Below are 14,040 nucleotides of genomic sequence, written 5' to 3' on the forward strand. Positions count from 1 at the left end.
CTTGACTTGAGAGCTGGGATGTCTCAAAGTTTTTCCATTAACTCTAATGGCCCGTCCTTGTTATTTCCTGGACTAGACAGTAGGTAGTAACTTGGATCTGATTACGTGTAAACACCTGGCTGGGAAGTGCCTCTCCCTGTCCTGTTGTGAAGTGGAGCCGAAGTTTAGGAGCTCATTTCTCTCTATACACAAATAACCATAACCCGTATACATAGCTCATAAAGATACTTAAGTTTAGAAAGTTACAAGCTTTAATAAAAGATTTTACTCAACACATTTTTATAGCACAATAACATTTTATAAAATAAGTTGGTTCAACTGCTTATTCTTTGGGTTTCAACCTCCCTGTTCTCCTTTTGGGGTGTCTGGACACTGATTGTCACAGAAGCATTTGTCAGAAAGAGAAAATGTGACTAAAATGGCAGGTTTCTAGGTAATATTTTAGGATGCATAATCTAGAAAAAAGAACAGGAGTACTTGTGGCACCTTAGAGACTAACAAATTTATTAGAGCATAAGCTTTCGTGGTCTACAGCCCACTTCTTCGGATGCATATAGAGTGAAACATATATTGAGGAGATATATATACACACATACAGAGAGCATGAACAGGTGGGAGTTGTCTTACCAACTCTGAGAGGCCAATTAAGTAAGAGAAAAAAACTTTTGAAGTGATAATCAAGATAGCTCAGTACAGACAGTTTGATAAGAAGTGTGAGAATACTTACAAGGGGAGATAGATTCAATGTTTGTAATGGCTCAGCCATCCCCAGTTCTTATTCAATCCTGAGTTGATTGTATCTAGTTTGCATATCAATTCCAGCTCAGCAGTCTCTCGTGTTGGATCACAGAAACCCCCTTGGGAGCTGCCACCCAATGTACCAAGACTACCCCTGCTTCTGTTTTCCCTGCCAGCTCAGGACTCCAGCATCCTGTCTGGCTCCAACACAGACCCAGGGTCTGAATCACTTGTCCCAAAGCTGCAAGTTTACCTGAAAACAGCTCACAGTAGTGTGCTTGTCTTTACTACTCAGATGCCCAACTCCCAATAGGGTCTAAACCCAGATAAATCCGTTTTACCCTGCATAAAGCTTATGCAGGGCAAACTCATAAATTGTTCGCCCTCTATAACACTGATAGACAGTTGTTTGCTCCCTCAGGTATTAATACATACTCTGAGTAAATTACTAAATAAAAAGTGATTTTATTAAATACAGACAGTAGGATTTAAGTGGTTCAAAGTAGTAACAGACAGAACAAAGTAAGTCACCAAGCAAAATAAAATAAAATGCGCAAATCTATGTCTAATCAAACTAAATACAGATAATTTCCTCACCAGTTCCAGAGCACTCCCTTTTACAGGCTAAACTCCTTTTAGCCTGGGTCCAGCAATCACTCACACCCCCTGTAGTTACTGTCCTTTGTTTCAGTCTCCTTCAAGTATCCTGGGGGGGGGGGGGGGAGGGTGGAGAGGCTCCTTCTTTAGCCAGCTGAAGACAAAATGGAGGGGTCTCCCACGGGTTTAAATAGACTCTTGTGGGTGGAGACCCCCCTCCTCCCTCCTATGCAAAGTCCAGCTCCAAGATGGAGTTCTGGAGTCACCTGGGCAAGTCACATGCCCCTGCATGATAATCTAGAAAGTATTGTAATGTGTGTTACTGTTTGTTTCTCTTAATGTAATTCAAATTTGAAAGTAGCTGATGTTGCAAGACTTGTATTTATAATCCGCAGAATGATATATTGTCAATAATAGATCCTGGTGTGTTAATTTCACGTTTTGTGCTTTATACTATCTACTATCAAAGTAATTAAACTTTGAATTAATTCTAATTTTCATTGTTGGGATATACATGGGAGCCTAGTTGGCTTCAGAGACCAAATGTTGTTACCAACTGATGATTGCTCAATGGTCTATTTGACATAGGTTTCTGAGCATTGTTCAGTTCCCCATCACAAATAAGGTATCTACCTCACAAAGCCATATGACAATTGTCATTTATTACAAGCCTTGTTGGGAAGTTCAGTTAGAATCCATGAATGATTATCTCACCTGTGGAGGCAGTGTGGACAGATCAATGTGGGGATGTTTGTGGAAGCTTACACTATCATTTTCTATGCTGCAACTGTCTTAGGATAAACAAAGGACATCAGTTTCCATGGCTGTTGATTTTGCACCTCTCAACAATACTACATTCATCAAAATAATTAATTTAATAACTGGATTAAAAATGAGCTATAGGGAATACTATCTCAATGACAACTAGAGAGGAAGAGTGGTCCAGTTGTTAGGGTGCTAGCCTGGGACTTGGGAGACCTGGATTCAATTCCCTGTCTCACCGAAGACTTACTTCCTTTGTGACTCTGGGCAAGTCACTTTGGGCTTGTCTGCATGAACATTTTGCTCCCAGTAATCAGAGATGTGAATCTACCCCTCACTAGTTTGCCATGCTCCAACTGTCCATTGTGGACCCTGCTGATGCACTTTAACAGTTTGTTTAGAAGAGGACTAGATCAAAGTAGGGTCCACAATGGACAGTTAGAGTGCAGCGGGCGTGTGAGGGATAGAGTCAGAACCCAGCTTGCTGTGAGCTAAATATTTGTGTATACAAGCCCTTAGTTTCTCTGTGCTTCAGATTAACCTCACAGGGGGTCGAAGTAAGGAAAACATATTAAAGATTGTGAGGCATTCAGATATTATGGTAATGAAGGCCATAAAAGTACCTTAGATAGAAATATAGGATTTTCCCAAGAGCTATATTATAGTTATTGATGCATGAGAGAATGAGCAATCTATTTTTTAATTTCCAGAGTTAATTTTAAAAGTAATCAAGGTCTCTGTTCCAGTTACTATATTATTTTATATTATTCTAACTGCTGGCTATTGTACCATATTCAAATCATAATTAGGGCCCTACCAAATTCTTGATCCATTTTGGTCAATTTCACGGCCATAGGATTTTAAAAATCATAAATTTAATGCTTTTAGCTATTTAAATCTGAAATTTCACCGCATTTTAATTGTAGGGGCCCTGACCCAAAAAGGAGTTGTGGGAGGGGTATCACAAGGTTACTGGGGGGGTTGTGGTACTGCTATCCTTACTTCTGTACTGCTGCTGGCGGCGGCGCTGCCTTCAGAGCTGGGCAGGTGGAGAGCGGCGGCTGCTGGCTGGGAGCCCAACTCTGAAGGCCGAACCAGCACCAGCGCAGAAGTAAGGAAGGCATGGTATGGTATTGCTACCCTTACTTCTGTGCTGCTGACTGCAGAGCTGAGTGCCTGGCCAACAGCCGCTGCTCTCTAGCCACCCAGCTCTGAAGGCAGTGCAGAAATAAGAATGGCGATATGGCAACCCCCCTAAAATAACCTTGTGACCCCTCTGCAACTCCCTTTTGAGTCAGGACCCCCTATTTGAGAAACACTGGTCTTCCTCCCCCCTCTCCATGAAATTGGTATAGTATAGGGTAAAAGCACACAAAAGACCAAATTTCATGCGAGGGACACCAGATTTCACAGTTCGCGATGACCATGAATTTGGTAGAGCCCTAATCATAGTACTATATTTGCATCGCCTTATATAGAGATGCATTTCCTTTGTAAATTAAATCATAGAAATGTCAAGAAAATTGTACAACTACACTATTTTAAAATGTTCCTATTGTGAATAACTATATTTAATCAGTGCCGGCGCTTCCACTAGGTAACCCTAGGCGGTCGCCTAGGGCAGGAGGATTTGGGGGGCGGCATTTTGCTGTCCTCGGCACAAATTCGGCGGCGGGGGTCCTTCCGCTCCGGGTCTTCGGCGGAAATTTGGCGGCGGGTCCTTCACTCGCTCCGGGACCTGCCGCCAAAGTGCCCCGAAGACACGGAGCAGAAGGACCCCCGCCACCGAATGCTCAGAGGAGGAGCGCTTCCGCCTAGGGCGGCAAAAACCCTGGCGCCGCTCCTGTATTTAATATATTTGTAATGTATGTAATAAGCCATATTTCTAGTGTTCAAGTCACTTACGATTTTGCCTATGATTGGGAGGTCTTGGGTTATGTTTTATGCTATGTTTGTGAATGAGGTACCAAGTACGGTCCAGTTATGACAATCTCTGTTATGCTGATGTTTCCTCTATATGCAAGTATATTTGCTGTCCATAGGCTCTTCTTAGCTCAAGTGTCTAAGAATATAATGCAAATTTATGGAATATGAAATATGAAATGCAAGGGCTGACCCCAAACTTAAAATCAATATTAGTCACTGATTTTATGTTAATACTTTTGAACATATGAACTGAAGAGGCAAAATAAAGTTTGGGGATTTTTTTTCGCAGAGAGTGGAATGTTTAATAATAAGTATATACTTCAATGTGGCAGGAATTCAACACTGGAACATTAGGAGTCCTTACCAGCTTAATATGTAAAAGGTGTGTGTGGGGGGAAATAATCATTTCTCAAACATAAATTGAAAGTTAACATTTACACCCAACTCCTCTTATCACAGAAAATGTAGCATCGCAAGGAACAAAAATGATTCTTAATTAACGACTGAAGCCCTTTATGTGATACTAATCCCTTACTATTTGCTAGGTTTCGGTGGTTGCATAAAGGATGTTGAATTTACACGAGGTGCTGTCGTTAACTTGGCATCTGTGTCCAGCAGTGCTGTCAGAGTCAATCTGGACGGATGCCTATCAACTGACAGTGCTGTTAACTGCAGGGGAAATGACTCCATCCTAGTCTACCGAGGCAAAGAGCAGAGTGTTTATGAGAGTGGTCTACAGCCATTTACAGGTAACACATTGGGCCCTTAAATGAAATGCTACACTTTTATTTCATTCTGCATTAATGTGTTCTTGAGTTCACTCTTTTTTTTTTTTTTAAAGAATACCTGTATAGAGTAGTTGCCTCAAATGAAGGAGGATCAGTGTCTAGTGTCTGGAGTCGTGGTCGGACAAGAGAATCAGGTAAACATAGTTTCTAAATGTATCTGTTTTATGAGTTATCTAATGTTAGGCTGTTTGCTGGAGAAAATCCCACTATAAGAATTTTAATTACCATATATACTCGTTCATAAGCTGAATATTTTTGGTAAAACAGTGACACATCAAAGAGCGGGGGTCAGCTTATAAACGGGTCTACACCAAAATGTGATGATTTTAAACTCTATGGAATCATTGAATTGAAGATCTAATACAGGGATCGGCAACCTTTGGCACGCGGCCCAGCCAGCACATCCCTCAGCCCGTGCCACTTCCCACCACCCCCATTTGCCCCCATTGGCCTGAAACCGCGAATCACAGCCAGTGGGAGCTGCGATCGGCCAAACCTGCGGACGCGGCAGGTAAACAAACTGGCCCGGCCCACCAGGGTGCTTACCCTGGCGGGCCACGTGCCAAAAGTTGCCAATCCCTGATCTAATACATTGTCATTTTGTTTACCTGTAGCGTCTGCAGGCATGAAGCCCCTCAGCTCCCTGTGGCCGCGGTTCACCGTTCCCAGCCAATGGGAACTTCCCGCAGCTCCCATTGGCTGGGAACGGTGAACCGTGGCCACAGGGAGGTAGGGGCTCCATGCCTGCAGACGCTCCAAGTAAACAAAACGTCCCGACCTGCCAGCGGCTTACCCTGACAGTCCGGGAGCCAAAGTTTTCCAAACCCTGAAATATAGGGTCGGCTTATGAAAGGGTCATACAGTTTTTGCTATTTTTACCTATCCATTTGGGGGGGTCAGTTTATAAACGAATGGGCTAATGAACGAGTATATACAGTAAATAGTAAAAATTGCAGAATATTTTAAGGGGAACCAAAAATGTTTGACATTTTGGATTAATAACATACCAATATTTTATTGTAGCTAAGAAATGCACAAAAAGGCATTTTTCACAATATATTTCATGGTGTTTTCTAATTATAATACACCATATTTATTATGTAAAATGAAAGATATTTAAAAGGTTGTATTGCTTTATCTTAGCATGAACATATATGAATATAAGCTACACACCTAGTTTATGTTGATATATGCAAATCTAAACCTCTAGTCAAATTACACATGTCTGCTAGAAAAAAGGCATCTGGTGATGATTGTTAAAGTGCAAGGCCACACAGGACTCACGAAAAACATTGCAAAGCAAAAATATAGTGCATAGTTGGCATTACTGTTCATGATGGGTCACACAGATGTGTGTGTTCACTCAAAAAGATTAACCTCTCCTTAAATTTCATGGAGGAAATTTGGAGCCGCTTCCCTTTTTGTACAGTAGGCTTTTTTATACCCTGTTGAGCTAGTAATTTTCTGAAGATTCCTCACACTGTGAAATATGTGTCCATAGACTGCTATCACTATGAATTAGATCCAAATTGTACTCCAACAATTCAGAGAGCTCTACTGATAGATGATGGTCAAACAGTATTATTGTATGATCTCCCCAATTATACCAAACTCTTCTTTAAAAAAAATACTTATAATATAATTGCATTGCAAAAGATGCTTTAAACATGTTCACCAGAGTAAATATTTGACTTTCAAATACATTGCTTATGCAGCTTAATGTCACCATTTTGTCTTCCCCCCAGAAGAAAGCATATACAGCCATTTTTATATGAATTATCTGACCACAGTAAGTTTTACCATAAATTTATATTTACAATCTGACCACAACACTGAGCAGCTACATGCTCCCAAGGGCTGGAGAATAATTGCACTATTTAATTATTTTTGAGTCAGGTTTGTTGTGTCCCTTATGAAAAGACCATCTGCTATCTTGTACCTTACTTTGCCCTGTGCTATATTTCAGAACTAATAAAATCAATATATTGCTGTAGTATTCTCAGTAACCTGAAGCTATCCTAGAGTATCACATTGTTACTTTCCATAGGCACCACAAATGTTCAAACATTTTTACACTTAGCATTCCAGGGTCCTTCCCACCTCCAACAAAGGTTGCATTTATTTAATGAGTCTAAACAATAAGGTCACTACAAAGAGGATATTTGATGTAGGGAAAGCAGAGTGATCTTCATCGACAGGCCTTAGGAGTCCACAAGCATTTACAGCAAACTCGCCATCCACCATCCTGCCGTAGTGTTCCTTGGGCCTTTCCTCTGCATCCCTTGCGCGGTCATCTGTGATGAAGTTGTTATTGGCCAGACCTTTATTTGGTATAACAATATCTAATAAATACTTAAAGGTTATGGGAAATGGGATGAATTTTTTATTAGGGATTGTATGTGTACACGAGGTTGCCTTTCAGCTTCTTTTAAACATCTTTATTCTCTTTTTTAAAAATCATCTGAAGTGATTAAAAGCAAAGGCTAATGCAAAAAGCCTCGCACAAGTTCAGTTTTTACTTCTGACAGTCGTATGCAATTATTAATTTATTTTCATATGTGATGGGGTGGTCTGTGCCTTAAGGGTTATGGGGCCTAATGCTCAGCCCGCCCTGTCACGTGGCATTGCCCTTTTAAAAGTTTGAAAGGTCCAATTATATATACAAGTTACTCAGGAGATATTGGAAGAGAGGAAGCAATCCTGCGAGTAAGAAGTGTTTGAGAGGAAATCCCATTACTGTTTCTTTAAAGACCTGGGGCCAGGAAGCTGCAAAAAGGGGACCAGAATAAATGCTGCCTGGTCCCTTATAGCAGGGCAGACACAAGGAGATGTTGGCAGGGAAAGACTGGCCTGCTCAGCACCCTTAAGGCACAGGAAAGAAGAGTCTTCTGAAGGGAGGAGCCAGAGACTGCTAGTTGAACTGAATGTCCCCACCTGTATCTAGTAAGCTCCTGCTTATGCTTATGGCTGTCGTTAATAAATTAGACCCTCAGAAAGGGGGGTGCTCTTTGATAAATATGTCTGTATGGTCCCGTTTCTAACCCGGGTAAAGAGAAGTGAGGCAGGGCTCACCTGCGACACTATGCTTGAGTGAAAGAGAGTACCCAGAGATAGTCTGGAGGTCATCACACCGTATTTTCATATGCTTTAAAAATTATTCTGAAATACTTTAATTTAGAAAATGAAACTGGAATTTTGAGAATTTGATCGCATTTGTGATGTTTAGTGGCTGATGTACCCAAGAGATAAGTGCCAAACCCCTATGTATAACAGTCTAATCCTCTTGCTTCATTCAGTTACATCATTATATTGCTTGAACTTCTTAGCCGCCTACAATCTACCTCCTTCTTATGAGTGATGTTTAATCACATTTGATACATTAAATGTTTTTGGAAAACCTGAACTAGACAAGAAAGAATGTTATGTAGATGGAGTTTTGATGGATTTGAAATATAGCTTAAACTGAATGGCTCAAGATGTGCAGTCATATTAAATCAATGCTGAAAAGTTACAACTCTAATAAATTGTATTTATGCTAATGGTTCAGTCTGATTTACTGCAGCCATTAAAAGTGAAGAATAGGGGCAATAGTCTTCTCAGAACTGCCATTTTCTCTATTTTCTATTTTATCCTTCTACAGTCCCAGAAAATGTGCCAACTCCCTCAAGAATTCACAGCATAAATGGTTACAGCATTGAGGTGACTTGGGACAAACCTGCTGGGGTCATAGGTGTAATTGAGAAGTACATTTTGAAAGCATACAATGAGGATGGTCCCAGTGTACCCATCATCAGTGCTGAGTTTACTGACACTACTATGCTCACAGGTAAATGTTGCTAACTACTAGTTTGAAGGGAGATGTAATAAAACAAGATGTATATAACTTATTTTGTCAAGCTGAAAAATATTAGTTGGGTACTATGTAGTATATCCATCTTTGTGTGTAAATGGCCTAAATAGTGTGTGTACAAATTTTAATTTACTTCAAGAGCAGTAGAAATAAAATGTGGCCCAAAAACTTGAAGGTATTTTTACCCAAATCCATTTTTGTCATTCTATTACCATTGAGTATTCTGTGTTTGTTTGGCTGTCTTTAGTAGTTTCTCTTTCTCCCTCTTCTTGCCATTCCAGGTCCCTTAGGGGTTGATCCTGCATGGTGCTGCAATCCTGCAAACACTTTAAGCATCTGAGTAACCGTGATGACTTCAGTGAGACTACTCGCATGCTTAAAGTTAAGCATGTACTTAAGTGCTTTGGTAGATTGGGCTGGAGCACCTGCACTTTGCAGGGTGAGCCATTACTGGATGAAGGATTTTTTTTTGCCAGTGGCAGGAATAGTGTTCAGGATTGGGAGTGGGGCAGAAGCAGCTTTATTGGATGGGAATGGTTTTTTTTACAGGCTGGGGCTCTTCTCAGCAGCCTCTAAGAGGGGGGCTGGTTTCGGTGTGGGGAAAAACACTGGAATCTTTTCTGCTACAAAATGATCACAGGAGACATGGGGACCCTCTCTCCTTGGTGGTATATGTTGGAGCTGGCTAGCTGTTTTTCCCTTTACCAGTAGAATCCCCTCTCTAAGTGGATGCCTTTCCACTGTATAGTCAGCTCTCTCCCTGGTGTTGTATGTTGAAGACGTGGTCCCTTGTGTGAGCCAAACTCCTCCATTGGCAGCAAAGACAGTATGCAACAGCTGACCCTCTGAACTATGTGGTCTGTGAAGACTCAGAAGGGCAGTAGTAAAAATCTAATTTTCCGGAGTGTAATGAATGGGATTTGTTTAAAAATTCCCTAAAATTAATTATATAATTCATCACAATTAAAAAAAAGGCCAGTAACATACTGCCCAAAGCTGAAGGCTTGGTTTGGCACAGCTTTGGATGTTATGGCGCAATCTCAGGAAGTGTCTTCTCGTCGGGCAATATACTACTGCTGCTTTCCTCAAACCCAGTTAATATGTGCTTCATGTTTGTGCATAAATAAGTACGTTTTGTGTACTGTATATGTACCATATAATGTGTGTCTGTATATTTAAGAGACAATGTGCACATATTTTACTTTCTTTGAGTTGAAGTTTCTTGATTACTTGTGGGTGGTGTGGTGACTATAATAGTTATTGTGTTTTATGTATTTGTTTAATTAATTAACCCAATGGCTGAAAATTATCCAAGATGTAAGGTACCAAATATACTAGCAGAAATCAAGGTTCACTCACAAATGATTAATTTAGCCCTTTTTAGATTTTTCAATGAGATAATTTATTCACAATGAATAATTTTGACCAGCATTAAAAATGAATTGGTTGATTTGTTGTCCTAATGCTGTTTTAATTTTGTGTCAGATATGAAAGGGTTAACATCATGCTGAACGGATAAGAGCTATTGATATATTACTAGTGTGATGCAGAAGTGAGAAGGCATGGTTTTATGTTACAGGGGAAATATGCATAGGGACAGTATAGGAACTGCAACTATTTTATTATAAACATATAAGTAATAAATACATACACTGAAAGCTATTAACAGTTTGCCACTTTAGGGTTCAGGTCTTTTGTGCATTATAATAGGTAGCTACTGACTACAGTAAGACATGAGAAAAAGACCATTCAGACAACTTTCACCCATGCACTGCTAATATGCTTTCACTTTTGCAAGCCTTAGAATATTAATATAAAACATTACTCTCAAGATTATGCCTGGCCCCTGTGCAGGTTCAGAAGGGGAAAAGTGCAAGGATACTCCGTAAAGGGTCTGAGCTCACAGACATTTTGCATTCACCTGAGCAACGACAGTGCAAGGAAGGCTAGTCCTGGTTATGGTGCTAGGCTAGTCTCTCTGCCTCAGTTTCCCACCTGTAAAATGGAAAAACTACTTCCCTACCTCATGGGGGGTTGTGAGGATCAATACATTAAAGACTATGAGGTGTTCAGATACCAATAAAAGGCACTATGTAAGTACTGCAGAGAGGTACTGGACAGTAGAGATGGGTCTTTGACCACTGTCCCCTCCTAACAGGTGGTGAAGTGATTGTGCTTCTCCTGCACACCCATGAGCTCCAGAAAGTATTGTGCTCTAGTGAAGCACAATGCTTCTCAGAGCTCCCATGGATACAGGGCAGTATGCAGAGATCACAACTGAGCCAAGTAACATTCTTTACATCTTTTTAAAAATACCTAATCTTGAAGTTTTCTCCTTCTGGCTGCCTTAGGAGTTTGATTGCAACGCAGTTTGCACAGCTGGGCAGGTCTGCAGGTGGCTGAAAATGTGTTAGGCAGGTGGCCACCTACTAATGTGTGAGTTAATATGGAGGAGATAGGAAGTCTCACAGGGACTGAGATTTTGCTGGCTGTTAACACAAGTGACCTCAGATAGCAGCAAGCCATAAAAGCAGGTTCCACTGTATCATGAATGCACATGCTTCTTGCATAATAAATTCATTTTATTTGCAAATATTTGTATTGTTTTAAATGACTAAGGACAATTAATGTAAAGGGGCACTATCAAAATAAAACTTCTGAGTTAAAATAAATGTTATGATGATGGATGGATTGTAAAAAAACATACAATTTTTCAAATCTCGTATTTTTCACTATTTATGTTCTCAGTTTACTTTTTGCACTTCACTTATCATGGACACTGAAACTAGGCTTTACCAATTTCACCTTTTGTTTCAGATCAGTGCTGCTTTTTGGTTTTCCGGGGTGGTCATAGTGTCCTTCTTTGATATTCATAACACTATAGGAAAGTTTTTAAATTTTCAAAAAATCCTGTTTTTATTGAAATGATATTGAAAATATTTATTATTTTATCAGTAGTATAGCACCAGATTACAGACATGATACTTAGAAGACACAGAAATAAAACAAGCTCTGTACTTATAGGAACTTGCAGTTTAATTAAAATGTTTTTATGTAACTAGTTTTGTAAAAAGTGTTTTTGGGGTTTTTTTTAAACAAAATCTAAATTTGTGGTCTACAAATAGTTTACCGTTTCCCTATAGCTCACTTCTTGTTGATTTGAATGTGTGTGCGCTTTATTAGGATATCAATAGAGAGGAGATAGAGAGTGGTTCATTACCTCACAACAGAAGGCGGTTATAATTGCAGTTATACTGCAGTCTGCTGGAAAACTGGTCTGTCATAAAAATTACAGGACTTACAACAACATTCTTGTTTACTGAAAAACAATGACTAGAGACTGATCAGGATAAGCCTGTTTACAGGATGAGTTGTTTATCTGGAGTTTGGAATCTCTGTTTGAAGAGATATTATAATGCTGCAATATAAGAAGATAAGAAAAAAGTGACTAACGGTTAAGGCCCGATTCAGCATTGCCCTGTGGCCCTCTTTTTGTTACCTTGATAGAGGCAAGGTGGCTATAGAACACATAAGGGGAACCCCACAGGAATACTTTGGATACAGCCGGAGCCCTGATGGACTCAGGGTTGCGTTAACCAGCCTTGCATCACCTCCATGACAGCCCCCAGCACAAGGGAGTTTGAACGGAGACCAGGTGTGTGGACTTATGCTTAACTGACTAGCTTAAGCAAAACATAATACCAGAAACAAGCTCCGGGGCTGGAGCACCCACGGGGAAAAATTAGTGGGTGTTCTGCACCCACTGGCAGCCAAGCTCCTCTCCCCGCCTCACCTCACCTCCGCCTCCTCCACTGAGCACGCCGTGTCCCTGCTTCTCCCCCTAGCTCCCAGCGCTTGCCGCCGCAAAACAACTATTTTGTGGCGTAACAAGCTCTGGGAGGCACGGGGGAGGAGTGGGAACGCGGCACGCTGAGGGGAGGAGGCGGGGCCAGGGCGGGGATTTTGGGAAGGACTCCAATAGGGGCAGGGAAGGAGTGGAGTTTGGGCGGGGACATTGGGGAAGGGGTTGGAATGGGGACGGGGCAGGAGGGGCTGGGGTGGAGTCAGGGCGGGGCCTATGGGAGAGGCGGGTCGAGCACCCACCAGCACCAGCAGAAGTTGGCGCCTATGTTCAGATAGCCAACCTGGGATCCTGACAAGAGTTGTATGCATCAGTTTCCCTATCCTTTTATTCATGTTCTCAAACTGTACTCATCACTGCAGCATGTGAGGGCCATGGCATCACCACAGTTGTTCATGATGATGTACGCTGGACACAGGTGCCTTCAAATCCTACTGATTTGACCCTTATTAAAACTGAATGTAAAGGTGAGCCATCATGCTGCTACTAGCTCTTTTGGCTGGAAAGGAGAGTATCAGTTTAACCGCAGGCTACCTCAGGGAAGTGTGGAGCACCACCAATAGGTAGAGCTGGGCCCATACCAAAATGCTAGATCCAAATAACGCCTAATATTTGGGGGTGGGGAATTGAACCCAGATTGTAACTCTATGGCTGGCTCTGCGGAACTGAATCAAAGCCCAAGATATGAACATCCTTGAATTTTGAGGAAGTCCAGTTCTCAGTTTTGCAACTCCGGAACCCATCTCTGTTTTGAGGTGGTGAACCACACTCCACCCCCTCACTCTACTGCCCCCCAAAGTGTTAATTTTCTTAATAATGTAACTAACTGAATAGTTTGGTTAATTATACACATTAAATGCATTTAAATAAATGTGGTGAAATAGCTTGTATACAATGAAGAAATGCTCATCATTACAATAATGCATGTTCCTCTGCTCAACAGCTTCAGAAGGTAGGATCAGACCTGTCTGGCTCTTCTTCTGTGAAAGTGCCCAGTTTGTTCTGCCTCCTGGCAGCTTCAGCAACTGGGCCTCTGAGTCACAGAGCAGAGAAGACCCTTTACATTTTCAGACATGACTCAAAATGTCTTTATCTCAAGACTTTCCTTTTAAGGCATTTTTTTCTTGGAAGTTTTCAGGCCTTTCATGGCTAGGGTGACCAGACAGCAAATGTGAAAAATCGGGACAGGGGGTGAGGGGTAATAGGAGCCTATATAAGAAAAAGACCCCCAAATTGGGACTGTCCCTATAAAATTGGAACATCTGGTCACCCTATTCATGGGTGTCTGGCTCCACAGCATGTAGCAGGTCTTCTTCTGCCCAAGGCCCCAAGATGGCAGGGGAGCCCTCCAAAATGAAAAGGAAATCCAGAAGATGTCACCTTTTCTCAATTTTCTTGCTCCATTTTCAGTCTTGCTTACAGGAGAAACTTTGCTCCTTCTGCTCCAAGGATGATTTCTCTTCTGCAAATAGTCCCATTAATAGCGCCTTCACTGGTTCCTGCTACAGAGGTGGTTC

The 14,040-nt window shown here is 41.3% G+C and overlaps 1 protein-coding gene across 1 annotated transcript in view; it reads left to right on the plus strand.

The window, feature by feature from the left end:
* Positions 1-14,040, plus strand: part of USH2A (usherin) — a 578,278-nt gene that overhangs the window by 228,351 nt on the left and 335,887 nt on the right. Inside the window, exons 27-29 of the mRNA XM_065401740.1 lie at positions 4,569-4,772; positions 4,865-4,945; positions 8,452-8,637. Coding sequence (XP_065257812.1) covers positions 4,569-4,772; positions 4,865-4,945; positions 8,452-8,637 — 471 coding nt within the window. The remainder of the gene's footprint in view (positions 1-4,568; positions 4,773-4,864; positions 4,946-8,451; positions 8,638-14,040) is intronic.

This window comes from Emys orbicularis, chromosome 3, assembly GCF_028017835.1.
Source record: "Emys orbicularis isolate rEmyOrb1 chromosome 3, rEmyOrb1.hap1, whole genome shotgun sequence".
In the NCBI taxonomy this organism is placed as follows: domain Eukaryota; kingdom Metazoa; phylum Chordata; order Testudines; family Emydidae; genus Emys; species Emys orbicularis.